Source organism: Felis catus, chromosome A2 (genome assembly GCF_018350175.1).
Source record: "Felis catus isolate Fca126 chromosome A2, F.catus_Fca126_mat1.0, whole genome shotgun sequence".
Classification (NCBI taxonomy): Eukaryota; Metazoa; Chordata; class Mammalia; order Carnivora; family Felidae; genus Felis; species Felis catus.
This window is the reverse complement of record NC_058369.1, coordinates 53,471,628-53,499,072: the sequence shown is the minus strand read 5'-3', so window position 1 is coordinate 53,499,072 and position 27,445 is coordinate 53,471,628. Positions and strand designations below refer to the sequence as shown.

Here is a 27,445-nt window from a genome sequence, read left to right as displayed (position 1 = left end):
TTGTTACTTTCCTTCCCAGTGTTTTGGTAACACTTTGACAATGACTTCAGTCTCTTCATTCCTCCCAAAATGTGGTGGTTGTATCTAAAGGTTTGAGCTCAGAAATCATTGCTCCGAAAGAATTAGGGATCTTACATTTCTAGGGCTGCAGACAGGACTCACTTCTGTAACCTGACTCTTTGGAGGTGTTTATTTTTGGGTAAAGGATGAAAATGTCTTTCCTGATATTCTGGCCTTAAAAGCCTCAAATGTAAAGTTACGTCCTCCTAAGTATTAGCGCCATAAGGAAAGATAAACTAAGGGAGAAGCAGCAGGGAAGTAATTTAGGTCAGTAGATATAACCCTCCTGGAGGAGAAAGACCTCGAGAGGTCTCTCTTTGAAGGCAGTCTTCAAAGTCACTGTATTGATTCAAAGTCACTGAATTTGGTGGCTTCAATCATCGAATCTATTAATGTGCCAAGAAGGTCCCTCCTTTTAGGGAACATATAATCTGCATGCTGGGGAGGCCTGCATCACCTAAATGATACAGATAATTAGACTTTCAGGTTAGAAAAGTAAGAGATCTCTGGGCATGGTGGTCCCAAGGAGGACAGTAGGAATAATTATAGCAAAACTGGTCTGTGTACATCAGAACTGGAACGTGGCTCTTCTCCCTCATTCACGGTTGGTTTTGGTTCCTCTTCTTGTTGTTCCTGCTGTTTTGCTTTCCTGGAATATCTTTTCTCCTACTCTCTACCTATCCCAAATCCAACACATCCTCTGAAGCCCACTTCAATAAATTTAGAGTCACATTTAACTATTCCAATCTTCATCCATCCTTACTTCCTTTGAACTCTCACAGTACATAGAGTCTAAGCCATTTATTGGTCCATGATTATACCGAGCATTATAATCTGTTTTTAGGAAAGATTAATCTTTTCTCCTTAGTTCAACTCTAAGTTCTTTTTTGGCAGGTGCCAAATTTTAAAACACCTGTTACCCACATCTCCCAGCAGTTAGCATTTGCCCCCGGTATACCATGTATGCCGTGGAACCCTGCCCGTAGGCTGCTCTTGGTGACTGAAAGTCTTGGTTGGGGTTGTGGAAGAAGACTTGATCCTTGGTAGGCCTGAGGGATATGCCCCAGACTTGCACATGCAGGGTAAGAAACACATGCTCTGAGAAGTTTTTGTCCTGAGGCTTCCCTGCCCTTCTTAGTTGTAGGTGTTAAGGCAGATGGAGGGTTCAGAAGAGCGAAGTGAAGAAAAAATTAATTTACTGAGAATTAAAGTCAGTCCGCAGTTCCACTCCCATTTTGACAAATGTGTAGGAAAGGGGGCAGGGAGGGAGGAGGGAAGGAAGGAAGGGGAAGGAAATAAAAGGAAATGAGCCTGGTGGTGGGGGGAGGGGAGGGAACGCATAAGACTCGGTCTTCAAATACAACCAGCAATTTCATAATGCGGTAATTTTTAATATTAAAAGTAAATTGTAAATGTATCTTTATAAACAATATGCATAAAATAGATCTATTATTCTAAAACCTTTTCTTTTTTAAAATGCTTTTTCACAGTAAATTTTTTAGGTGTCAGATTTTCCCTCAAAATAATAGTGCAACTGGAAGAAGGAAAACGTGGTCAGTGAATTTGGACTTCTCTGCTAATACAAGTCCTTGTAAATTTCTTGTAGGAGCGGGTGGAGACTCATGTCTGTCTCTGTTTTCTTTATTACTTGCAATAGCTGCACATGTTCTGTTACAATCTGTCTGAGGTCTGTCATTTTCTGCAGCAGCTTGGCAAAGAGCTGGGAGGACTCCGGGTGGTTTAGCTTGAGCTGGAGCTCCAAGGCTTGCAGCAGGTTGTCTTGTATGTCCTCAATGGGCTTCACATTCAGCAAACCTGGGCGGTCTGGGGGAGCAGAAGAACAAGAGGTTCCGTTACAGCATTCTCTGGCCCCACATCTGAGGCATATTCAGGGAAACTACTCCCCTGTCTTTTTGTTGGCTTGTTTTGCTCTGGTTCTAAAATAAGGTGGTGAGGGAGGTTAAGTAGACAGTGGAGCAGGAGGATGGACTGAAACCAAGACTATTAGAGCTCTTTCCAGGGGCATCGCTTCCCGGCTGGGGCTAAATCTGTCTGATCAGTTGACATAACATGATGGTGGCGTAATCCTCCCCCCCCCCCCCCCCCCCCCCCCCCCCGCCCCGACTGAGGACTCTTCTGCCAGTATGTTTCTACTCACTCGGAAATCTCATTTTCAACTTCTGCTCATTCCTGATGAGTCTGTTTTCTAATCTCCACTTACTTTCTCACCACAGCTTTAGATATGCTTTTGAAACCAGCTTTGCCTTGGGGCGCCCAGGTGGCAGTTGGGTGACTGACTTCAGCTCAGGTCAAGACCTCATGGTCTGTGGGTTCGAGCCCTGTGTCAGGCTCTGTGCTGACACCTCAGAGCCTGGAGCCTGCTTCAGATTCTGTGTCTCCCTCTCTCTCTTCTCCTCCCCACCTTGTGTTCTATCAAAAATAAATAAACATTAAAAAAATTTTTTTAAACAGCTTTGCCTTTTCCCCTTAATATAGCATGTATGTATGTATGTATATATACATATACATATATCCTTATATAGCATATATATTTTTTAATGTCTATTTATTTTTGAAAGAGAAAGAGAAAGTGTGAGTGGGAGAGGTGTGTGGAGAGACAGAGAGAGAGAGAGATAGAGAATCCCAAGCAGGCTCTGTGCTGTCAGCAAAGAGCCTGATGCAGGGCTTGAAATCACACACTGTGAGATCATGACCCGAGCTGAAATCACAAGCGGGATGCTCAACCAACTGAGCCAGCCAGGCACCCCAGCATATACATTTTCAGTGAGACAAGACATAGTTTTTAAATACTGGTATAGTTTGGAAGGATAGAGCTCCAGATTTTAATAGAGCTTTCTTCTGAGTAGTGAGGTAATTCTCACTTTCTTCTTTATACTTTCCGTATTTGAATTTTTAAACAATGAACTTAAATTACTTGTAAACTTTTCATGTTTTTCTTCATGTGGATCTTGTTAGATGAATCCTTACAGTATCCTTTACTTCTTTAACTTACTTCTTTGCTTAATAGTATTCTATGCTTCTTTTTCATTATCTTTTCTAATATATCCCTGCTGGTGCTTAGAAAAAAATTATTGATTTCGGTACACTGAATATATTCCAATTTCCTAAACTCTTATCAATTCAAATAGTTTTTATCACGGATTTGTTTTTCTATTTTGGATAGACAATTACATCCACAAATAATGGTAGTTTCATTTATTTCTTCTTTTCCAGTGTTTATAATTCTCATTTCTTTTTCTTGCCATAGTGTATTGGCTAATATCTCTAATATGGTATTAAAAAACAGTAGTGGTAGGAGGTATTCTTGTTTTATTCCTAACCATGAAGAAAATGATTCTTAATGGCTTACCACAACTATGAAGTTTACTGTAGATTATGGTGGATACATTTTACTCCTGGCTTTCTAAGAGTTACACAGTTTTAAATTTTTTTAAGTCAGGAATGTTGTTGCATTTCATCAAATGCTTTAAACTTTTTCTCTCTAAAGAGATGACCATATGGTTTTATCTTATTCTAGTATAGTACATTATATTCATAGATTTCCCTATACTTTTGTATTTGCTCCTATTTTGAGTTTTAAAATTTGTGACAGAAATGTCTTTTTTGTGCCATCCTTTGTCTGTTTGGTAATAAATGTTAACTAACCTTATAGACTGAGTTGATAAATTTTCCTTCTGTTTCTATGTAGTAATGATCTGTTCCTTGATGGCTTCTTGGAATTCATTGGCAGAACTCTCTGAGCCTGATGGTAAATCTCTGGCTACCTTTAATTTTTCTTCTATAGCATTTAATCTTCCTAGTGAAGAGCTTAGTCGAGATTTAGTAAAGACCTTTCACTCTTTATAAAAGTAAAATTTTTGCAATTCATATTGAAATAGAGTTGTAATGACATTCTCTCAGAATCTGAAATCTCCTATCATTTTTATTTATAATTGAATGCTTTTTATTTTGTATATTCTGTCATTTAAAAATCTGATTTGCTAAAGGCTTATCTTTTTTTTTCTTTTTAGAGAAATACAGCTTTTGGTTTTATTAACTTTTTAAAAATTCTATTTTGTTTTCAATTTAATTCATTCTTTTAACTTTCTTTAGGTTTATTTTTTTCTCTTTTCCTGACTTCTTGAGTTGAATGCTTAATTCATTTAGTTTTAGTATTTCTTGTTTTCTGATAGATGCATTTAAAACTCTAAAGTTTCCTGAGTGTCACTTTGGTTTTACCCCATAGGCTTTGGTAAACAGTACTCATGTAGCTCTCTCCCAAATAATATGTCTTACTATTTTGATTTCATTTTTAATCTAAGAGTTATACAGAAGTGTGTTTTAAAATTTCCAAGTGGAAAGTTTTGGTGTTTGTCTTGTTTTCTAACTTCTAAGTTTATTTTCTAATTTCTAAGTTTGTTGCATTGTGGTTATCATGTAAGGTTTTCTCCGTCAAGCTCACCAGAGAGGTGCAGGATTCTTGTACATCATTCAGGACACTCACCTGACACCTTGTATTGATTCCAAATTTTAGTTCTTGAAGGCTTTTCACCTTAGCTTGTCTTCCCTTCCCTGTAAACTACGGCACTGTATAAGAGCTTTTACTTACCTTTTACTACCCTTCATCCTCTAACATCACTTTCTGGAACCATCCTTCTGTTCTGGCCATATTAAGGTATTACCATACTAAGTCCCTCAAACATCCTATTTTCTGTCATGACTGTGCTGAGGCAGATTCTGTTCCTCCCTCCTGAAATGGTCTTCCTTTCCCTTCACCCATCTTACTGACTTCAACCTATTCCTCAAAATATAAGCCCATGTCTCCTATGTCCTGGGAGCCCTCCTTGACATTATCCCTTCCTCTCCCCTGTTCTCCCAACCCCCTTTCTCTAGACCTGTTGCACCTTATAAACACTTCGATCTCTATCCTATGAGGAGATTACATTTATTGAATGGTTATCATTTTCCAAAGAATGTGCTAAGGGCTTTCTACACAATATATCATTTGATCTTCACAATAACTCCATGAGGTCAGTGTTTTATGAAGGGAAAAATGAAGATTGAGAGAGAGGTGTTAAATTTTGCCCCAAATCTGCCACTTCCTAGTAAATGGCAGAGCTGATATTTGAATCTAAGTCTGTTTAATTTCAAATGCTGTATTATAAGCATATTGTACTTATAAATTGTATTGTAAGTACTGATTTCCTTCTTTATCTCTCCTTTGAGGTCATGAGGTTTCAGAGGGCAGACACTATGCCTTGATCATCTCTGAGCCTCCGGTGGAAACACAGGAAGCACTCAGTTGGCTGAGCTAATGAGCGAGAGAAGGTTGTTCTGGCTGAGTCCTGGATTGAAAAGTACAATTCTCCTGGTTGGTGAACAAGCCTAAAGACAGGATCGCTACACAATGAAGAAGTCTCCTGTAAACTGTGTTTTTCTGTGTCTAATAAACTCTAGTAACCTCTATCCACTGAGGTGAGGCACGGGAGAGAAATGTTAGACGGCCTCATGGTGAGGTTTTCAGAACTCTGAACATTCTCTTACATTAAGTTTCTTTTCATTCTTTTTTTTTTTCCATTTTTAATTACAGATGGAAACTTTGGATCGATTCTTTCTTCTAACATCTCTAACATAACCCATTGACTGGAATAAGTATACTTTTTCTCTCTTGGCATTTAAATTTGGAACCATCAGCAAAAATCACAGGTTCTGAGGCTGAAACAAGTGATGTTGTCCTGGCTTGGATAATCGCGCCCCTTGAGGGCCTGTGCCTTTTCTCATAGTTGCCATGCAGTAATGAAAACCCTGATGCCTCAGCCTCTGACACGTCCTGGACCAGTGCCTTTGGTTTCATGACTGCTGATTCTCTCCCTGACAAATGTTCCAGATTTCAACTGCCAGGGGCTATGCAAATGAATTTGCATCTCAAGTGGCAGCGTTCTGTGTGAAGGCAGGTGTTGAATGTGGCTCCTCCACCAGCTGGGACCCCACACCCTTGTGTAGAACCTCGGCTCACTGGGACACTGGCTCCTTACAGCCCTTTCTCCTTCCTCCTTCCTCTTGGGCAGCATCAGTCAAAACTTCTGCAGAACAGATTACATTAACCTAGTAGGCTTCATTTATCATGACAGCTCAAACAACCAAACCCTAAAACGCAGCTGATCAGGCTTGCTGGAAACACTTGGCTTCAGTGCAGTATAATGGAACTGGCTCCTCGAGGAGTGGAGAAGGGTCTGGTTTGGATTTTCAAACCCTTCTTTGGCAAGTTATTTTTTTATTATGTGACAGATGAAGTTTGGCTGAAGGGCTGAAATTCTGTGGCCACTGATTTATATTTTCTCCAGTGACAAGTTAGATCACTTACAGATCTGTCCCACTGTCCCCTTTACTGAGCCTCAGTCAAGGCAAAACAGACTGCAGTCAAGTGTAAAAAGTACTACACTCTGACCAGCTCTGTGACCCAGAGCAAGCTGTTCAAGTTCAGGGGGCCCCAATTTTCTCCTCTGTAAATACGTAATTCACATAATTAACCTGGGGAAAATACACTCAAAATTTAATTAGAAAAGTGTATTTACAGGCTTACGTTTTAAATTTAAAACACTTGGCTTCTTTAAAAAAAAAAAAAAAAAACAACCTAAAAAGCATCCTTTGGTCTTAAAGCAATCCCTAGAATCAAAGGCAAAAGGGATCTGTCAGGTTTGCTCCCCACCTTCTACCCTGTAATCAGCTACAAGGCCTTCCCTCTTCCCTCTCCCTCTTTCTCCTTCCTTTCACTTTCCTTCCACACACACTCAAACCCTTGCTGAGCTAAGCTAGGCAATCTGTCTAAGCATCCAGAGCCATCCTGGGTCCCCACCCTTTCCTCTCCACTCCTCAGTGGCTCAGTGCCTGCTAAGACCCTGTTTTTAGAAGCCCCGTCTGAGATCTCTCTACACCTTGCTGAGGGTCAGAGTTGAGGTCTGGGATTGGATCAGGGTCAAGGGACCTCATTCACTGGCCTAGGCTGTCTAGAAGGCCCTTATGGGAAAGTGAGTGTTGATTCTCATACTCCAGGACACAACCCTCTAGGAAGCTGGAGTCAATTACTGGTGGTTCCTTACTCCCAGGCTGCAAAGAATTGGGAAAGCAACCTTTCTGGTCCCCACTCACACAATGCTGGAACTGATTAGCGAGGGCTGCTGATTATGAGCAAACCTATTAAACTCCCATCATATCCAGATCTGGCTCTGTTATGTGGAGAGCTATCTGAAGAAGATTTCAATTCTCTTGACTCTCCTGGGATCTGCCCACCTGGGCCAGGCATTTCCTGAACACAGATTTTCTCAGAAGGTGTCTTAGGGAAGCAGAGGGCTCCAATGGAGTCTTCAGGAGGAGAGGGAGAAAAACCAAGTAGGTGGTTTTGTCTCTATTCTAAGAGCTGCTGTTAAAGCTTTGGTCTTTTGGCTTTCTGAAATAGAGTAATCTGAAAAGGACTATATCCAGGGGATTCAGAAAAAAAAAGAAGTCTGATAGCTGGGTAGTTGTAAACTGATCCACCGACAATGAAAGACCTTAGTTCAGGTGCCCGGTGAAAACCAAAGGGGAGGTAGGACTTCCTTTTACACTTCCTCTCCAATGTCCTTTATTCCATTCTTCCAAAGTTCACAGATGTGCTAAAAAGAGCAGTGGATTTGGAAACTGAAGACTTCATTTGAGTCCTGTATCACTTCCACTTAGTTTCTGTATGATTCTGGACAGGTCCTCTAATATTTCTGGGTTTTGGCTTAATTTTTTTTAGAACAGTGCTGTTTCTTTCATAAGGTTCTGGTGAGAATGAGCTACGTACTGGGGCTTTGTAAGATACTATTATTCTCTCGGTTTGTGCAAATAAAGGCAGTTTCCACAGGGATGGGGTCAGGAGTATAATCAGGGTTGGGCTGGCATTTACACAGTTGGGAAATGGAAGATTTCTGAACTGCTCCTGGTAGGAGCACAAATTCAGGGGCACTAGAAGATAATTCCTGATGCAGACCCATGTTTGAGGGGTTTGGGCAGATTCTCATTCTTGTAGTTGAATGCATATAAGCAAGACAGTCTAAGAGCAATAATAAAACAAGGAAGCCATTGGTGCCTCAATTTACTTGTTCCTTGAAGTGATGGTGTTAGGGATTCTGCAATACTTTTCTGATCTATCGGAATCATGGTGAGCATTAGGCAAAACTGTGAATTCAGCCAACTTCACCTTTGCTAAACTATGGTATGGCCTGTAGCAATTCCCTCCCACATTCCTACCCTTGGGGGGAAAAATATTGTAAGAAAGTTTCACATGTATGCTTCTTTTCATATTTAATTTTCAATTGGAGCTTGATGGAGTGCAGTGATTCTCAACTTTGGTTACACACTGAAATCATGTGGAAAGATTAAAAACCCACCAACTAACTAACACCTGGGCCCCATCTCTAGAGATTCTTATTTTTTTGGCCTGGGGTATGACCTTGAGCTTTTAAAAGCTCCCTGGTGATTCTGATGCACAGGCAAGAGTAAGCACTCCTGCCTTAATGAGAAGCAGTTGAAATCCTAGCCTTAAAACTTACTTACTGGGTAACGTTGAGCAAGTTTCTTAACCTTTCTGTGCCCCAGTTTCCTCACTTAAAAAATGGAGACATAAAGGGACACCTGGGTGGCTCAGTTGGCTAAGCGTCTGACTTGGGCGCAGGTCATGATCTCACGGTCTATGAGTTTGAGGCCCTCGTCGGGCTATGTGCTGACAGCTCAGAGCCTGGAGCCTGCTTCAGATTCTGTGTTTCCCTCTGTCTCTGCCCCTCCCCCACTCATGCTCTGTCTCTCTCTCTCTCTCTCAAAAATAAATAAACATTAAAAAAAAAATGGAGACATAAGAGTAGTCCAACTCATAGATGGAAAGCTCTTAGCGCAGTGCCTGACACATAGTAAGGTAGCTATTTCTAATAGTATAATGTCACTTTCCTCTTTTTCCTTCCTACCTTTCTTCTCTCAATTCTCTGATTTTCCTGGGTACTCTATATTTCCTGTTCTCTCCCCCTCAATTGCTCCCTTCTTCTCAGCCATCTCTCCATTCCCTCTTCCAGATGTTATTCCCCTTTCCACTCCTGGAGCTGCACCTTGCTGGAGATTTGGTATTAGGAATCCTAGCAGGGCAAGCCTAAATTAATCAGAAGGCTGCACCATGGATGACTTTAGCAGCAAGGCAGTTGATGGTGGCTGTCTGGGCAAGGGGACAACAGAACTAGCAGATATTGTAAACGTGTTATCAAACAGATAAAGATCTTCTGTAACGAGCATATTCTACCATGAAGGCACATGTAGCCAGCAGAGTCCTTTATTCTGGAGTGGGTTAACACTCTAACATTTTTCTGATTAATGCTTTCTCTATGTCCAAATGACAACCACTCCTCACAACAATAACACATATGATGTGGCCAAGATGGTGAAAGGGGATAACCACCATGATGAAACCAAGCCAGGCATATTTTCTTTTATCTGGCCATTGAGTAGCCATTCCACACCAACTTCCCTCATCTTAAACACTCACCTACTCAAAAGCCACCTCTCCAACTATGGCAGTAAACACAAAGGTACCTAATAACAGGTGGGTAGCACTTTCTTCTTTGCTGTCCTCAAAGCTCTTTGCATTGCTCAATGGTACCTCCATGGAGTGAAATGAGCTTGGGCTCAGTTTTATTTCCAGGTCTTTCAGAATGGAAATTTTACTTGAGATTTCCATCCTGCCCTTGGGAAGTCCTTGCTTTCCTGTCTTCCTTCACCCTGGAGTTAGGGTTCCCTGTTCTAGTCATTCAAGGTTGCTCAAATGAAGCTCAGCCACACGGTTTGCTCCCCTTCTCTGTGTCAGAGCCAGGAGAGCAGTGTGTTCTTCCTTTGAGCCGAGGGATATAGATAAATTTCTGCTCCTTCTATGTCCAACACTGGATCAGGACTGGAAATGGGGGGTGGGCGGGAGGTAGAGGAAGAAGGCTGGACAGGAAAAGATGAAGGAGAGTGATTTCTTCTTTCTCATCAAGTCGGACACACTCCTGTTCCAAATCCAACCACTCTTCCTTGCTTCCTCAACGTCTAGAAATGCCAATAACCAAACATAAAAGTTCTCTGCAACACTCCATGTCTTCCTTTCCGATGTTTTTGAGAAGAGCCTGTGATCTCAAAACATAGGTGTGATCTCTAACTAACCTCAAAAATGACCTCTCAACATCTAATGGCCCAAAACTTTATCAGAACTTTGGGAGTATGGAAACTCATCACTCTCCTGCTGCTATTCTCTGTCTCTTTGAGGGGCAAGGGGGCTTAGAGTTGTCCCCTTAGCTTGTCAGGCCATTCCCCCTTCCTCCAGTGTCTCTTTCCCTTGGGGTTTTGTTCTCAATCCACAACTAATCCCCTTAAAGTGATAGCTGATACAAGGGATTAGCTGATAGCTCCCTGGGGGCATTTATATTGTGATAAGGGATTTAAGAATGTCTGTTGGTGGAATTGCAAGCAATACGACTGGCAGGATTGCTGTGGAGCTACTTCAAATTCTATCATGGTGGGGGGGGGGGAGGAGGGAAAATGAGCATTTACTGTGTGCTTACCATGTCCCAGGCATTGTGCCAGAGCCTTCACGTAATGTTATTTCATTTACTTAGGGTACTGATAAGGAAATTAGGGCCCAGGGAGGTAAATAATCAAGTGAAATCATACATCTAGTAAGTGGTGGAGGAGGGGGTGGGGTTTGAACTCAGGGCTGTCTACGTGAGTCCAATGTTTTCCAATGCCCCATCCTGCGTCTTCTGGCTTTCTTATTTGTGAAGCTGGCAAGACCCTTGAAAGGTGCTTTCCCTGGGAGTGCATGATTCCTTCACAACCTGTGCTGGCCTCTCTGTGATAAGTGACTTGAACCAGTCCTCAAGTTTCATTCTTCTTCACTTGCAGATGATCAGTCTGAATGTCTTGGTGAATTGTGCCAGTCTGGAAGGCTGCCTGGGGTCACCCAGAGTTTAAACACACATTGTGAGAACCCAAAATGATAAAGTGCTCCAAAAAGCAGCCCACTGACTGACTGACTGAACCTTTTCCAAGACTGCTGGTGCGGTGACAGGAATGACTCAGCAGTTTGGCTTTCAATCCCATGTCTGTCACTGAGGTCAAACACAATCGTGTGCTCACTTACTAAGATGATTCCAGCCTACCAGGCCCAGCGTGAGGAAGAGATGGTATTTCTGAGCAATCACAGAGAAAGATGCTTCTATGGCCTACAATCAACAGAAGCGTGTGTGTGTGTGTGTGTGTGTGTGTGTGTGCGCGCGCGCGCGCTCATGTGTACTCATGTATTTTTTTTTAAGTTTTTCAGATGATTCTAGTAGGGTTCATCTTCTCCCTGTCTCCCCATCCCCCTGCCAGCTCTTTGTTTTTTAGAATTTGCATGCCAGTTGAGAACTCATAGATATACCTCATCTCTGTCCAAACCAAGTCTACAAAGGTTATGAAAAGAGTGGTCTAAAGGGACATTTCCTAATTGAGTCACTATTCAGAGCCATCCTGGTCATCTCACAAGGGTCTCCCACTGGTCATGGCCGCACTGTGGGAAGAGCAGAAGAGACGAACGCCATACACTATGTAGACACAGTGTAGGTGCCCATTAAACATTTTTCAGTTAAAAATGAATGCTATTGGGGCACCTGGGTGGCTCAGTCGGTTGAGCATCCGACTTCGGCTCAGGTCATGATCTCGTGGCCTGTGAGTTCGAGCCCCGCATCAGGCTCTGTGCTGACAGCTCAGAGCCTGGAGCCTGTTTCACATTCTGTGTCTCCCTCTCTCTCTGACCCTCCCCCGTTCATGCTCTGTCTCTGTCTCAAAAATAAATAAATGTTAAAAAAAAAACCAAAAAAAATGAATGCTACTACTTTCTGACACCATCATGGCCCAGATGAGAGATCTGAACCACATAATAACATTCTTCAACTGTCCTACTGAGGGCTTAGAAACATGAGAAATCATATGTCCTTGTTTATTCTCAATATCATGAGAAAGAAGTTAGAAAAACAACTTTTACCACTTAGGCAGCAGCCTGAGTCTTGTACAAAAAACTGTATGGATAAAATACCTGGATATTTAATTGGCATAGGAGGGTAAGTCTTAAACTATTTTGGGTTGTCTCCTCCCAGTTAACTAAGGATGATGCTAACAGACAAAGAAGATGTGGGGGCCACTGGGCCCTGCAGAATCAGAGGTCTCAGGGTTTTCTCAAGAAAAGTGGAGGCCCACTCAGGCACCTGTACTCTGTCTTCTGTTTAGAGAAGTGCTATACTGTTCATTCTGACTTACAGAAATAGCTCTGCAGAAAATGGAAAGATTACAAATGAGCTGGAATAGCCTCAAGGTTTTGAGGGGCAGTTAGGGATGGGGAAGAGAAATGAAACATTCAAACTCAGAGTCCTCAAACCCTGTGTCTATGAACTGGCATGAAGTGTTTGCAGCTACAGGTGAATGAATGTTCATTTGATTGTTTCTGACTGACAAGATGAAATTAAGTTACTGGATGATATTTTAACAATTCAAAATTTCTCTCATAAATTTTTTCTGCAACACTTAGCTGTTAAAACCTGGCTGGTAGGATGGTACCTGATTAAGAACAAATGTATTCACTCTGTTACTTAAAGCTTATTGCCAATTTTTGTGGTGAGTGCTATATCCAGTGCCATTGTTTCCAAGGGCCATGCTACCTGAACAAGTTTAAGAACACAGTACGAGTCTTCAGTGTTATACCGGGCCCAGTTCCTTCCCACAGCAATTTTCAAACTTAGGGTGTAATTTTGTTAGGTTAAAAGGGTATCTCAAGGGCTTTGGATATTATTAAGTAATATCTGGACTAAAACATGAAAACTCTTGATTGAAATATTTAGAGGCAAAATGAAATGGGCAGTTTTTGGTAACTGCACCAAACTCCCAGATCAAGGTAATTAACTGGGATGCTTCCACATCCCAATACACAGAAGGGTATCAGTTTTAAGGTCAGAGAGACCTAGGTCTGAACCTTGGCCTCACCACTTAGTGGCTCTGTGACCTTGGGCAAGTTGCTTAATCTCTCTAAACTTGTTTTCACCATTTGTAAAATGGGGATAATAACAGACTTTGCAGAGCTGCAGGAAAGGTTAAACAAGGATTACTGCATGTGCGTAAAGTGCTCAATATATACTGGCACATGGTGAAGTATTCAATAAATGGTAGCTGCTATTACTATTACTATTACTATTATTATTTGACTATTATGCATTCAACATGCACCTAGTAAGTATATATTCTGAACTAGATGCTGTCCTTTGATTCTAATTCCAACAAATTAAAAATATATATATATATATACACACACACACACATATATAGTCATAACTAAGGGTAAGAAACAGAAGCCTCAGGTTACTGACCTGATAGAACTAAGACTCACTCAATTGTCTCAGAATATCTACTCTTCCTTGACCTGCAGATGTACAGCCATGAGAACAATTCCCCTTTCTTGTACCCTGTTCTCCCTGCCCCCTACCCTCTCAACAGCAGAAACACATAGCAACACTCCAAGAACAGTTGGAGTCCAAAGTTGCCTCACCGAGAAAGAACATGGCTGGGATTGCTGGAAGAGGAAGGAGCTGCTATAGAGGTGGTTTGCGTAACTAAGCCAGACTCAAGAGGGTAAATGAGGAGGCTGATGATTTACCATCTGTGGCCACTGTATCAATATTTACAGCCTCTCTGTCATTAGGATGACGGTGGCAATTTGCCTTAAAAAATATATTGTAAAACCCATTGAATTTCCTCCCCCCTGTCCTGGAAGTTGGGGAAGAACTGTAATGGATTCCAAACTGTTCTGAATTAACAAAAAGAGCTTTTTCCTGTTGCAGAGTTCCAGCTGGAACCTTCCTATGCTTTTCTTCACTGAACAGCAAATGCTCAAGGGGGCAAAGTGTCCAATGGAGTGTCCTGGAGCTTGTCAGCTTTACTGAGCTTTACACTTGGCTGTGGTTGCTGGGTAGTTTTGGGAGTTTGCTAGCGTGGCTGGCATGAAGCTGTGGCGCCAGTTGCAAACATGCCCCTTGCTGGAGGCAGTTTTATTACTCTTGACACCACCCATCCTAGAGGGAGCAAGGGAAGCTGTTACTTATCACGACTACTGAGGAAGCATGACTTCTAAATTATGGGCCCATACCTTACGGAGTATTGTGTAGACAGCACAGGTTGCGGCCACCAACACAAGTGTAAGAAGGGTGACCAGCATCCACTAGCCAGGTGGAAGGGGACAGGGTGTGTGGCAGAGAGAGCACTCTGAGGTGACAGGACACCTGGGTTTCAGCCCTAGTTCCACGGCTCACTAGTTGTTCAATCTCAGACAAATTACTTAAGTCTACGAGCCTCGCTTTTCCTTCTATGAAATGAGAATAAAAATACACAAAAATTCTCAGGATCTAATAAGAGAACGTATACGAAATGCTGTTGAAAATGTATGAAGTGCTGTCCTTTGTCTGATTCTACAGTGTTGTTCTTTTTAGTCCCATTTTTTTCTTGCCTTGAGCTCAGAGGAGAAAGAGAGAGAGGAGAAAAACTTGAGAAGAACTAGGTCATCTTTCTCAGCTAGCTTGGTTTGACAGCTGAGTAGACAGCCAAAGATGCTAAGCACCAGGCCAATCTAACTACCAAATCTAACAGTATCAGCAGTTTCTATGGTTGAAGTTGAATGACAGTGATCTTACTATAGCAACTCCAGTTTCCTCAGCAAATACTTAGTTGGGTCAAATCAGATACTTTCACCCCCCCAAAAAAAATCCTCTTTGTTCTTCTGGGGACCCTTTGCCCTTAATCTCCCTAATTCCCAACCACTTCACTCTTACATGATGCCCATCTCCCCATACTCCCTTCAGTCTAGGGTCATGATGCCTTCACCAGAATGAAACTCTTCTGTGATTTTAAGGCTAGCTCAGAATGAGGTCAATGGGACCCCTGCCAAAGAAGCTCTTCATTCTGAAGCAATCCATAGACTTCAATGTAAACTACAGAGGAGAAAATGATCACTCTTGTTAAGATTATGTAGGATCAGAAATTTGTTTACTGGATCAAAGCGTCTTGCCTATATGAATGTTCTTCTTTTCTGGAAAACCCAGGATGGGAAAAAAAAATAACTGAGAAATTACATGTTGTACTCTAATAAACCACAATCTGAGATACTGATCTCACTATACTACAGATAACTGGGATTCTGATCTTACTGGAGTCCAGTCTCTGGACTGGAAAGGCTTTGAGCAGTTCTTTCTCTGAACTATACCCAATCGGCTTCTCTGAGTAAAGAAGAGAATCAAATTCCTGTGTGTTGAGCAAACATGGGGTCCAGTTTATTCATTCTTATCTACTGCCTGTAGGTAGACTTCATCTACAAAAGCAAACTTTGGTCAGGGAAGGATTTGCCTTTTGTGATATGGAAACCAGTCAATGGTTAATTCTATTTTTAAAAGGAAGTCTAAAATTATTCACAGGGTTTTCTTCTCATTATAACCACAGGTATAAGATTTTAATCTATGGCTGGCAGCTACCTTCAGATTTCTTTCATTGTTTTCAGGATCCAATAAGATCTGGATATTGGCTACTGTTAAAGTAGTCTGTAGAAGACCAAAAGTAATTCATTTTTACAGCATCTATATTTAAATTGTACCATTTAAAATTTTCATAATTAAAAGCCAAAGCCTGCAGTATCTATTAAACTGAATCAAGGTATTCAGTTATATTTTTTTAACCAATTAATGAAAAATCTAAAGCCTAACAAATCACTTTTTTTTTTTTTAAATAATCTAGCTTTTAAATAATCCGTGAGTTATGGGCAGTAATAGCATCTTTTTCTAGATGAAAACACCCTATTCTTTCACATGCCTGTAAAACAATACTGCTCAGGTTCAAAAGTTCAGAATTATCATGACTGTTTCTTGTCTATCCTTCCCCAGCTAGAAATTAATCATGTTGAATGGCTTATTTCAAATGCCTCTGTTAGTGTATGTCTATGGTGGGAATACAAACTGGTATAAATGTTGTGGAGAACAATCTGGCAGTGATGTGACAAAAAGACTTAAAAATATTTATGGCCAGGGTGCCTGGGTGGCTCAGTTGGTTAAGCGTCCAACTTTGGCTCAGGTCATGATCTCATGGTTTGTGGGTTTGAGCACCACATCGGGCTCTGGGCTGACAGCTCAGAGCCTGGAGTCTGCTTCAGATTCTGTGTCTCCCTCTCTCTCTGCCCCATCTCCATTCATGCTCTGCTTCTCTCTGTCTTTAATAATGTAAATAAAACCTTAAAAGATATATATTCATGGCCATCTACCCTGCAATTCCACTTCTGGTAATTTAGAATGAGAAAATAATTTGGGGGGATGCCTAGGTGGCTCAGTCAGTTAAACATCTAACTCTTGATTTTGGCTCACGTCATGATCTCATGGTTTGTGAGATGGAACCCTGCACTGGGCTCTGAGCTGGGCATGGAGCCTGCTTGGCATTCTCTCTCTCTCTCTCTCTCTCTCTCTCTCTCTCTCTGTCCCTCCCCTGCTCATAAAGGAGCATGCATGCTCTCTCTCTCTCTGAGGAAATAAACTTAAAAAAAAAAAAAAGAAAGGAATTTGGAATTTGGACAGAAATTTACATATAAGAATGGTCACTAAAACACAAATTTAGAACACATATTCAATAGTTTTCTATATTCTTCTTTATAGGTTTTGTAATAAATAAGTAACCATAAATAAAGAGATAATTTAGCATGTAATGGTCCTTTATAAAATGGAATATTGCCCAGTCACTAGAATGATAGTGTGTGTGTGTGTGTGTGTGTGTGTGTGTGTATACATACATATACATATACACATACACATATACATATATATGGTACCACATGCATAGATACTTTCCAGGAGGAGAAATGGGGCTTTGTTAATCTTATTTTATTCTGAGGACAAAGGCTTTTACTTTTCACTCAGACCTTTCTGTACTCTTTCAATTATGAAATGACCATGTATTACTTTTATTTTCAAAAATTAATAAAATATATTAACAAAGAGTATGTAACAACATGATTGGGGAAATGATTAAGTGAATAAAAGGAATAAAACGTGGTATATATGGTATGCTTAGGAAAAATCTCAGAAATATATCAAATATTAATAAATGTATTTTTCACTAAAAGTAAAATGTGCCTCAAAATATTAGCTAAGCAATATCAACTTGTTTTTCTCAACTGGGTTTTCAAAATTTAAGCTTTTTCTCCTAGTGAACCTCAAATAAATTAGAATCTCATTCTTCTTTGCTGAATTAGTCATGGATCCTGGGAGGATCAAGGATTGATCTGTTTAAATAGATTCAGTGAAGATATTAAAACATGCTGGATGGTAGTTTTTGTTACATTAAATATAATCCCCCAAATGTCACTTTTAAATGTGTTACAACTTGACACTGTACTGCAGGCTCCAGGCTGTATGTGTTATCTATTTGCACCCAAGTCATGTAAAGGGCAGTATTACTGTAGACTCTGGAGCCAGACTGCCAGAGTTCATATTTCTGGCTCCATCTTGTGTTAGCTGGGTAACTCTGGGCAAGTGATTGAACCTTTCAGTGCTCCGGTTTCCTCATTTGCAAAATGGTACTTACCTCACTGGGTTGAGAGAATTAAGTGAATGTGTATTAAGCACTTAGAATACTGCCTTGGACACAGTAGGTACTTAATAAGTGTTTGCTATTATTATTATTATTATTATTATTATTGTTATTATTATTATTAACACATGATGCACCTAATTTTAGAAGCACTCTGCTCCCAAGTAATTGGACAACAAAGGATGACAGAAGGCACCGTGTTCTTAACAATACCTTGGACAGTTATACGCAGCTTTCATCTATAGGACAACCAAACCCCTCTCCCTCCCACCACGTCAGCTTTTGCCAGATGATATTTTGTAGAGTACATACAAAAAGCTCACCTGAAGTCCATTTCAGTAACGAAAACTCATTGCTTTTAAGCAACTGTTTGTAAACAAATTTTATAAAGAGAAACGACAGTAAAACTTTCTTCTACTTAAGCTGGAAATGTGTGGAGAAGCCAATGAAAGTAGCATTTAGTAGAAAATCTGGCTTTTGGAGTTGGTTAGTTAGATCATGTACTTACAAGGACAAAATTACAATGAACTGCTAAATAACTCAATTTATTTCTCTGTGTGCTCTTTGGTTCAGGTTGTATTCTTAATCACAACTAACCATCTCACAAAGAAACTTTCAGGGAAGCCATCAGAGAAGATTTCTGGAAATCAGGTAGATTTCCTGAGAGAGTGGGCAGAAGTCAGTAGATAAATATTCCTTGATTCCTGATATTAGGAATGCAATTCAAAGTAATATCTTCCTGATGGTAGGGCAGAAACAAAATCTGCCCCAAACCAGTTAGTTGTGCTTTCTCTATGCCAAGTGAGCACTGACTGAAGCAAAGTTGTACATGTCATTACTTAAATGAAATGAAGAATATATTGGACTTCTGGAGAGAAGGGAAGGGCAGGGCATTTGTTTTCCATGTTTGGATTGGACTTGAAAAAATATTATGAAGGAAAAAAAAAAAAAAAGCCTGGGTTGCTGACAGCCTTTAAACTGCAAAGTTGTGATATTCTTTCCTGCTATTTTACCTGTGTAGTGATGCTCTCATGGCATTAGATCATTGGCATTTTCTGTAGCAAAATGCAGTAAGTACAGAGGAAAGGACGAATGCTAAGGGAAGTCAAAATTCTTTCAGCCATCCCACCACAATCCCACCCCCTTTCACAGAAGATAAGAAGATGAATCTTACCTCCACTGAGAATAATGACGGCTATAAATATTGCCAAGTCGCTGTCATCTAATTCCAGTGCATTGAACTTCACAGCAAACTCAAACTTGGGCTCCATAAAGTCACCAAAGGGTTTTCTCAGGCTCTTTAGAAACTCCCTTGTCATGAATCCTTGGCCCTCTGATATGAGAACCCCATCTTTATTCATCAAGGAGGCCAGCATCGTGTAAATGATCTCATGGACACCATATTTTAGGAGAGTTACTTGGTCATTCAAGTCAAGGTTTACAAAACCAGGGATACTTTTGGCATACTCTGTGATCTCCTGCACAGCTTCCACTGAGCGGAACTGACACCCCTGAAAGATGCGAATGGCCACTTCTTTGCTCTGCTCTTGCAAGGGGGTGATGTGTTTGAACTTGATTTTATCTTCTCCCATCATTAAGGAATTCATGTCATAGATAACAAATGGCTGCAAAAAAAGGGAGAAAAGGTAGTTGAGTTGGAGATTTCTAATTTAGGGTGAACAACCTTACCAGTTTCTTTATACACATTTGCTTTGTTAATTAGAATCTTTAAGGTCAAAAATACTTTATGAGAAAATACTCTTAACTCTTGATTATTCCTCCTAATTGTCTTCTGGATCCAAACATATTTTACCAAGCTTGGTCTTTTTTTCTTTCAGCTTATACTGCAACAGTTTACCTATGACTGGCTAAGAGTTCCAATTTTGTTGTTTGGAGAGTCTTTGTTGCTGACTTTTAAAATCATACAAAATGCGTTGTTTATTTTGGCTTTCAATAGAATGTGTTTTTAACCTTCTTTCAATAAAAAACAAATCATTTCGGCAACTCAGGGTTGAATACATCCACTTGAACATAAAGTAATCTTGCAGTTTTAGATTAAATCTACTCAGATCTCAAATGAAATGCAGTGTGCATGTAAAATATACTTATAACTAAAAAGAAATCAGTCTGAAAGCAGATGAGAAATACCAAGCCAAGAAAATGTCTATTTCTTTTCTTAATGCTCTGGAAGCAATCTGTTTTAGAAACAGCCAGATGTTTAAAGCCTGTGGGTAAGTGCTGCATAAAGTGGCAAAATTAAAAAAGGGTTTTGAACTTATTTTTCAAAATATCTGTCCTTAAAGGTCAAATAATCAATAAAACACATGGATCAGTCTATTCAAGTTTGCAATAGGCTGCCTTCAAAAGCAAGTTGTTAGTCATTAAGTGATCTTTCTCTTTCATTTCTTTGTATAGAACTGACCAAAGGGTTATGGTCATTGTGAAATCCTCCGGCTAATCTGATTGAGAAGGGGCAGCATTTTACATACATTGGAAATACTGAACTATAGAAGTTAAGCCTCAATCCCATTCAAATAAGCGTATACTCGAAAACACTGGAAAAAGAGTTGAGGGTATTTGGCTTATAGCTTGGATTCTGTGGTTAACTATGTGACTTTAGGAAAGTACTTTATCTTTCCTAGGCTCAAATTTCCCAACTGAGGGGGTTGGATTAAGCTGGGTATTTCCATTTCTTCTCTTGAAGATATTCTAGTTGCATTTCTCAGAAGCTGTGTGTGCGGTGTATATGTGGATTTGTGTGAGTGTGCATGTATATGCATGCACACTGAACATGACATTTCTCTTAAGCAGAGATGCTCAGAATTCCCTCCTGATGGGCAAGAGGAAGCAACAGAATGAGTGGCAGAAGGAGCCACCTTTAAGACCCACTGGTTTGGAGATTGTTAATCTCTACACAAGTCTTTGATTTTCACCATTAAGTCTATTCTACATTGAAGGAAATAACACTAAGGATTCTTAGATGTTGAGTAGATTTCCAAACTTGCATATTATTTCAACACCATTCACTGGAGTTATTCCAGAAATTCTTACTTTTCTAACCAAAAACTTCACTTCAATTGTATTGTTTAGCCAACCCCAAAGTAGGGCAGATGTGTGGACTCAAGAATAGGTTTGCTTGTTGGCTCTAATTCTTCAACTAAATTAGGAGCAAATAATGCTTACTATGTTTTTGGACACTCTGCTGGTATTTTTTTTTCTTTTTTTCTATTTCAGGATTGATATTAATGAGAGAGGGGGAAAAAAAAGAGCAGATAATCAGTCACATCAGTTAAAATGTGCTGAGTTCCCCCAGAATGTCAGATTCTAATCATGAGAAAGACTTGTTTTTATAGAACCTAGTGGTTTCTGTCCTCTAGGAGTTTTGTAGCATATTATAAACTTATGTTAATGAAATACTGGTTTTCGTTACTGCCATGGGAATCTGATGGTATGGATACTTGAAAAGTCTACCTGTATATATAGAAGTACAAAATAACATGAATGTAAATCATCCTCTCTTCACATTGGAAAGACTGTACCCAGAACTGCCCACTGCAACTTCTGGATGAGCTTCTGCTCAACCATTTGGCTTCTTGGCACAGAATGTATGCATGAAATTCTTCCACCTCCATGTAAGCAATTTATCTGGAACTATGCCCTGATAAATCACCCTGTGACTCTTCCCCTTGACTTCCCCTGTCCCCTCATATAAAGCCCCAGGTTCCTGTTTTTGAAACTCTGTGATAGTTGAACATAGGGCACAAAATCCTGCTAATTTTCTCTCCCAATTTAACAACAATGTGACTTTAACCCCTTGGCAATCGATGTTGGTCAGGATTTCCTGGCAGTAAACACTCAAGGACAGAGAAAGGAATCAGCAGCCCCCACCATCATGCCAAACCATTCTGTTGTTTTTTTTAAAATCCCTTCAGCATTTGAAAAGTGATGAACTGGTAGAGAATTCTGGATATTGACATGCAAATGAATACCAGTGGATTTTTTTGTTTTTCCAAGATTATGCTGTTTTCATCGCATTTTTTAAGTCTGCACAGGCACTTTCGGCCTCCATGTAAATCTGTCAAACTGCAAGAGGGATCACCAGACATGGTCTGCCTGGAGACCTGCCTTTCTTTGCTACCAATTCACCGGTTCTTAGCCTGCAAACAGTTGCACATTTCACCCTGGACCTCCTTACCTCGAAACAGTGAAAAGATAGTGACTCACCTGATTTACAGAGAGCTGACCTTAAAACCAGGTGGAATTTGGCTTGTGTAACTTATCTTGGGTTATTAATTTAATATTGCACTTCTGGTAAAATGTTCTACATAAAAAGGACTTCACTTCCATATTTCTGTGTTTTCTACACATCAAAGGGAAGCCATCTAAGTTCTATTAGCTTGTATGGTATCATCTGATGATCTGCTGTTATAAGAGGAACCATATCATCCTCAAATTTGGTCTTAATGATTTTACGTCTCTAGTTTGGAGCTAAGGATGTATTTATCTTCAGACATTGTATCAAATGGCCAGATAAGCACCTCTCCTTAACAGGAAAGAATGTTTAATTACATCTAGGACATTATCAGGGACAGATCCAGGTTTTGTGGGGCCTGAAATGCACTCAATCATTGGGTCCATTTAATAACAACCGTTAGGTTCAATAATACAAATTATAAGAGCAAAATTGTTCGCGCCCTTCTCAGAACATTGGAAGGGGCTCTGTACAAAAGAGAAGCCCTGAAGGTTAAGCTTCATTAATTTATATAAAGTGAATCTGCCTCTGGCCGTAGTGATGCTTGTAATTCTCAAATATTGGGCAGACCAGAAAAAGGTGAGACTGACATGAAGAAAACTGCACGTCAACACAGTGTTTTTCTAGGGGAAGCAAAAACAGTTTCTGTAAGAGGAAATCAGCTTTCTTTAGAGAGATACATCAAATGTAATTGATTTTATATATTCTGATTTTCAAAAATGGCTCTCCATATCAAAGTCAGGATGGGATTAAAGGTACTGTGTTATATAGATAAATATAATTATATTTAGCTACAGACCTCTTGCATGCCTCTAATGTGTAACACAAAGATCATGGAGGAAGCTGGCTTAATAATGAAAACAAAGTAGAGTAATAAAAGTTTACTTTTTTGACTGGAGAAGTGGCACAATAGTGTTCCTTAGCAGTCCATAACATCAGCATTTTAATATACAAGTTATGAAAGGGATTATGCATGAATGAATGCTCTAAGTTTACAGCTCTTTTTGAGTACTAAAATAGCAAGCTAAAGGAGATAAATGAGAGTCAACCAAAGCAAAGATTGTTCTGGTGATTGCTCCAATTTTGGAGACTATAATTAGTGTAAGAGACAACTCTACCCTCTCACAAACCATCACTTGGTGAACACGTCAGAGTTAAAACTGGCCTGAAAAAATGTGTGCCTCATCTCATGAATCTCTTCTGATATCCTTAGTTTTCATGATAGCTTAGAGCAAAGGCTCAAGGAAGAAAAATTGCATTGTTGGGGCCTATTTTCTTCATTTTGTTTCCTTCTTCCTTTTTTATACTTCTGACTAGCTTTCACCCATTTAGAGATACCTGGTTCTTCTGGATTAGCTATAGTGGGTGAATGTGAATCAAAACTCATTGGTTGGGTTTCTTCAATGTCTTTTTGGTTTTGCCTGTTTCTAGTTTCCTCTTGTTGAGAACCATGGGATTTATAGAACCAAAGGGGTCTTCAAAAATCACCTACATCATCATTCTTTGACGAGGTATGAGTAAGTTGAATGAAGCCAAGAGACTTTCCAAAGTCAAATAACTATTTACAACAAACTTTGAAATGGAACTGGATCTCCTGACTCATGATTAGTTCTTTTCCCTTTCTGCTGCTTTCTACATGACTTCCCCACTTTTTCTTTTTTAAATAAAATGACTATTCTGGAGGAATTTGGGGTTTTTAGAAGCTCTTCTATGGTGGGGTCTTGGAGGCAGGGACTTTTGAACTATATGTCCTAGAAGTGCTAGTTTAGTGCTGGATGTGACTGAAGTTAAGTTTGAAAAATCTCGCAAATGTAATTCTGTTTTCCTGCGTGGTTTAGAGATTGAAGACAAATAAAAACTTAATGGGAAGAATTATTCACACTCTAATGAACTAGCACATAACCATAGCTCTTAAAAAGCCATCTATTGCCAGCCAAAGTGTTACTCAGCTGGCAAACAAGGGTGTTGGTCAAATGAATCTAGTCATTAAAAAAAAAAAATCCACATGCTCTTAACTATATGCTACTTATTTATTGTCTGAAAGAACACTATTGGTTCAGATCTATCTTTAGCTATTCATGACAGTCCTGGCAGTAAAGGAATTTATTTTACTAACATTAATATATGGACTAATGATCCCAGGAGCCCAATTTCTTCATCAGCCATCAAAACAAATCAGCACTACTATCCTGTTCTTTATTTATACCGGGGCTCCTAAGTCTCATTTCTCTGACGGTTTGTCTGGTATCTTTCTTCTCAAGGGAGCAAATTCCATCTCCCTCAGGCTTTTCCATAGATGAAGGAGAAAGAGACCACACTTTGTTTAGCTGTAAGTGTAGGATTTAAAAGAAGAGATATCTTCCCAACAGCTTGAGTTACTAAATTTGACGGCCATTGTAAATTTTAGAATAGGAAAATTTGAATGGGTACAGAATTGTTTTCACAAAAGGTGACGTTTCCATATTGTTTTTATTTGGTAGTTTCATATTTCACACACTATTTAGAAAAACCATTTTTATGATGGCACAGTTTGCTCTCATAATTATAAAAACAGTGACTCTACACGTACCCATCATAAGCAATGTGATGCTTTGCGACCCAAAGTCCAATATAGAACAAATAAGTTTAATTCCTTGTTTGCAGATAGAGTGCAGCCAGGGCCTCATCATCTCTCAGATATGGGATGAAAAGTTGGCAGGCGCACCAAGGGTTTTTCTATTTATTGTTTTATGACAAACCATGGCACTGAAAATGGTTTTTGAAAACCATTCTCTGTTTATTTTCATCAACAAACATGGGATCATGTGACAATGATACACCCAGTGTGTTCGGCACATCAGGGTAATATTCAAACACTGGGAACTTCCAAAGTCCATTCAGTTCTCAAATTGTCGTCATGGAACAGGCACCCTGGTTCTATATTCATGTTTTTCAGAGTTCAGTGGGATCTCTTAAAAGACGCTGCTGGGCTGGCACAAGCCACAGAAAGGGAAAGAGATTGTGAGAAGAGTCAATGCCATTCCCATTTGAGGGTGGCTAAAAGGCTTACTGCTATTGAAATTTCTTCTCCAGTTATCCATATCCAGTGATTCCATATCCCATCTGGCCCTGAGCCTAAATTCCCAAGCATTATTCTTTTAGGCAAGACAATGAAAATTAGAGGAGTATCATATCCCAAAGATAGGATGTTAAAGTTAAGAAACATGGGAGGGAAGCAGAGCATTTAATTTATCTGCTCATTTATCTGTTTTGAAAGGTCCAAGTAGCACCAGGAAATAAGATACAGGAGACAGAAGTTTAATTGAGAAGGGAAAAGCCCTGGTTGGCCTAGAGGCATATGCTGGTACAGGTCCTGAGAGGAGAGATTAGCCAGTATCCCAAAATGAGATGGAATAGGCAATGGTTAACTTGAGCAGTAAGACAAATTTAAAGAATGGCCTCTTCAATAAAGTCATTTCCTTTTCCAAAGGTTTTGGGTAACAGGCCGTCCTTTATGCTGAACAGCCTCCCCCAGGCTTGGCCTAACCAACGCTAATGACATCAGTCTCAAGCAGGGTGTATAATGAGACCCAAGCTGTTCTACTGCACCAGCCATGGCCACTTTTCCACATCCCCTACCCTCTCAGGAGTCCATACTTCTGCATGACTCTTTCTATCAATGCAAATCTCAACTTTCATAAGTCCTGGCCAAGAGATAACATAACACCCCTGAGAGAGATGCTATCAAATAAATAACATGACCACGTAAGATAAAGAACAAATATCTAGTCTCATTGGAAATCACATTTTGGATTTTCTTTTCTCTCCCATATTCCTCTCTGAACTATTTCTTTCCACTAATGCTTAATTTGATTTTGCAAGATAAGGAGAAAAGAGAGAGCCAAACAATTCTATTTCAGTTTTGTGTAATCAGGGACTGGATTATTTTAATTTGGCCCAGTTTCTCTTTCCTTTTCCAGACCCTAACAAGAGGCAATTCTGCCTCTATCTAGACCATTAATGATGTCCAGGTTTGTTAGCAAATATTGGGCGAGTGAGAGGCTCTCTGTTCAAAGTCCAGAATTTCAAAGGGGCACAGGCAAGAGTTTTTAATTCAATTAAGCAAATACATTCTGAGTAACTGTTATGGGCAAAGCACAGTGTTAGTTACTATAGGGGAAAAAATGACAAACATTTGGCCTCTGAACTTGAGAAGCCCATAATCAAGCATTTTGCGGCCCTTTCTCTTAAAATCCTTAATACTCGGTTATCCCATAAAGAGTCTACAATTATCTTATTTTTAACTCAAAGATTTAGAGCCAAATCGCCAATTGGCGTGAGGTTTTAAAGTGATTTACAGTGGACTGGGCTCTCTGCCTTTCAGTGACAGGGAAGAGTATACCAATCACTGGTAGTGTACATTTAAATTCTTGCCTACTTGGGGGATTTTTTTTTTTTTTTTTAAATGCCTTCCTCCTATCTTCCAGGTACTATTATTAAATTGATGGGATTTCCAGCATGGATAGCAGGTCTGGAGTGGGAGATAAAGAGAAGGTGAGAAAGCAGTTCCTGGAAAAAAAATGGCCCAAGGCAAAAGTGTGGAGTAAACAGTTTGCTTTAGGGTTCTTTCCCTGTCCAGCTCCCTTCCCAGCTCCCGGCCTCCCAGCCTCCAGGTCCCTATCCCACACTGGCTCTCAGCAAACTGCTAAAAATGTGCCTTACACGGTTAACTATTTCTAGCCATGTCACCAGTTCTCCTTTAATTTCTCTCCCTTCAAACGAACAAAACTGATTTTCCATAGTCACATCAGCTACAAAGAGGTCTTCACTTGCTTTTGTTTTGCTGTGCCCCGATTTTTTTCATTAATGAATACACAGACTCAGCTTTACTATGACCTATAGTCTGTAGTCCAGCCTGTATGTGAGACAGTTGTCCTAGCTGCTATTATTTGGGAGGAACAAAAGAGTAAAAGAGAAAAATTTCCTGGCCATGAATATATTGGGATAGCAGGACAACGTAAAAGATTATTGTCATTCTAAAAAGTGATAAAAACAAATCATAAGCCAGCATATTTTCCCAAGGTGAAGCTTTCCAAGTGCATTTGTCAATTTGGCTCATTTCTAGCCAATGGGGAAGTAGCTTCCAAGAGGGGGTATCATGCTCAGAATGCACTGAGGTAGAAGCAACGAGGCCTGCATCATAGGCCTGGTTCTGCTGTGTGCTAACTGCGTGATCTCAGGACAAAATGTCCAACCTCTCTGCACTCCAGTCTCCTCATCTTTAAAGAGGGAATAATAATAGGAGCTCTAGGATGGTTATGTGTCTTGAGCATAATGAATGTGTAAGAATTGTTTTTAATTGTGGAGAACTGGACCATACTGCTAAGGTATCAGTGACTCTCCTGCAGTCAGGAAACTCATTGTCCTTCAGTGTCCAAAGACCATTTGGCTCTTTACACAGCAATATCCCGC

General features: G+C 40.0%; 1 protein-coding gene across 5 annotated transcripts in view; it reads right to left on the bottom strand.

Moving 5' to 3' along the window:
- Positions 1-1,430: 1,430 nt before the first annotated feature.
- The window catches only part of PPARG (peroxisome proliferator activated receptor gamma), a 135,472-nt gene continuing 109,457 nt past the window's right edge, over positions 1,431-27,445 (bottom strand). For all 5 annotated transcript variants that reach the window (XM_006928991.4, XM_011280216.3, XM_019825091.3 and 2 more), the window contains 2 exons: positions 18,917-19,367; positions 1,431-1,884 (listed from right to left, as the gene is read on the bottom strand). In XM_006928991.4, coding sequence (XP_006929053.1) covers positions 1,637-1,884; positions 18,917-19,367 — 699 coding nt within the window. In that variant the 3' untranslated portion in view covers positions 1,431-1,636. The remainder of the gene's footprint in view (positions 1,885-18,916; positions 19,368-27,445) is intronic.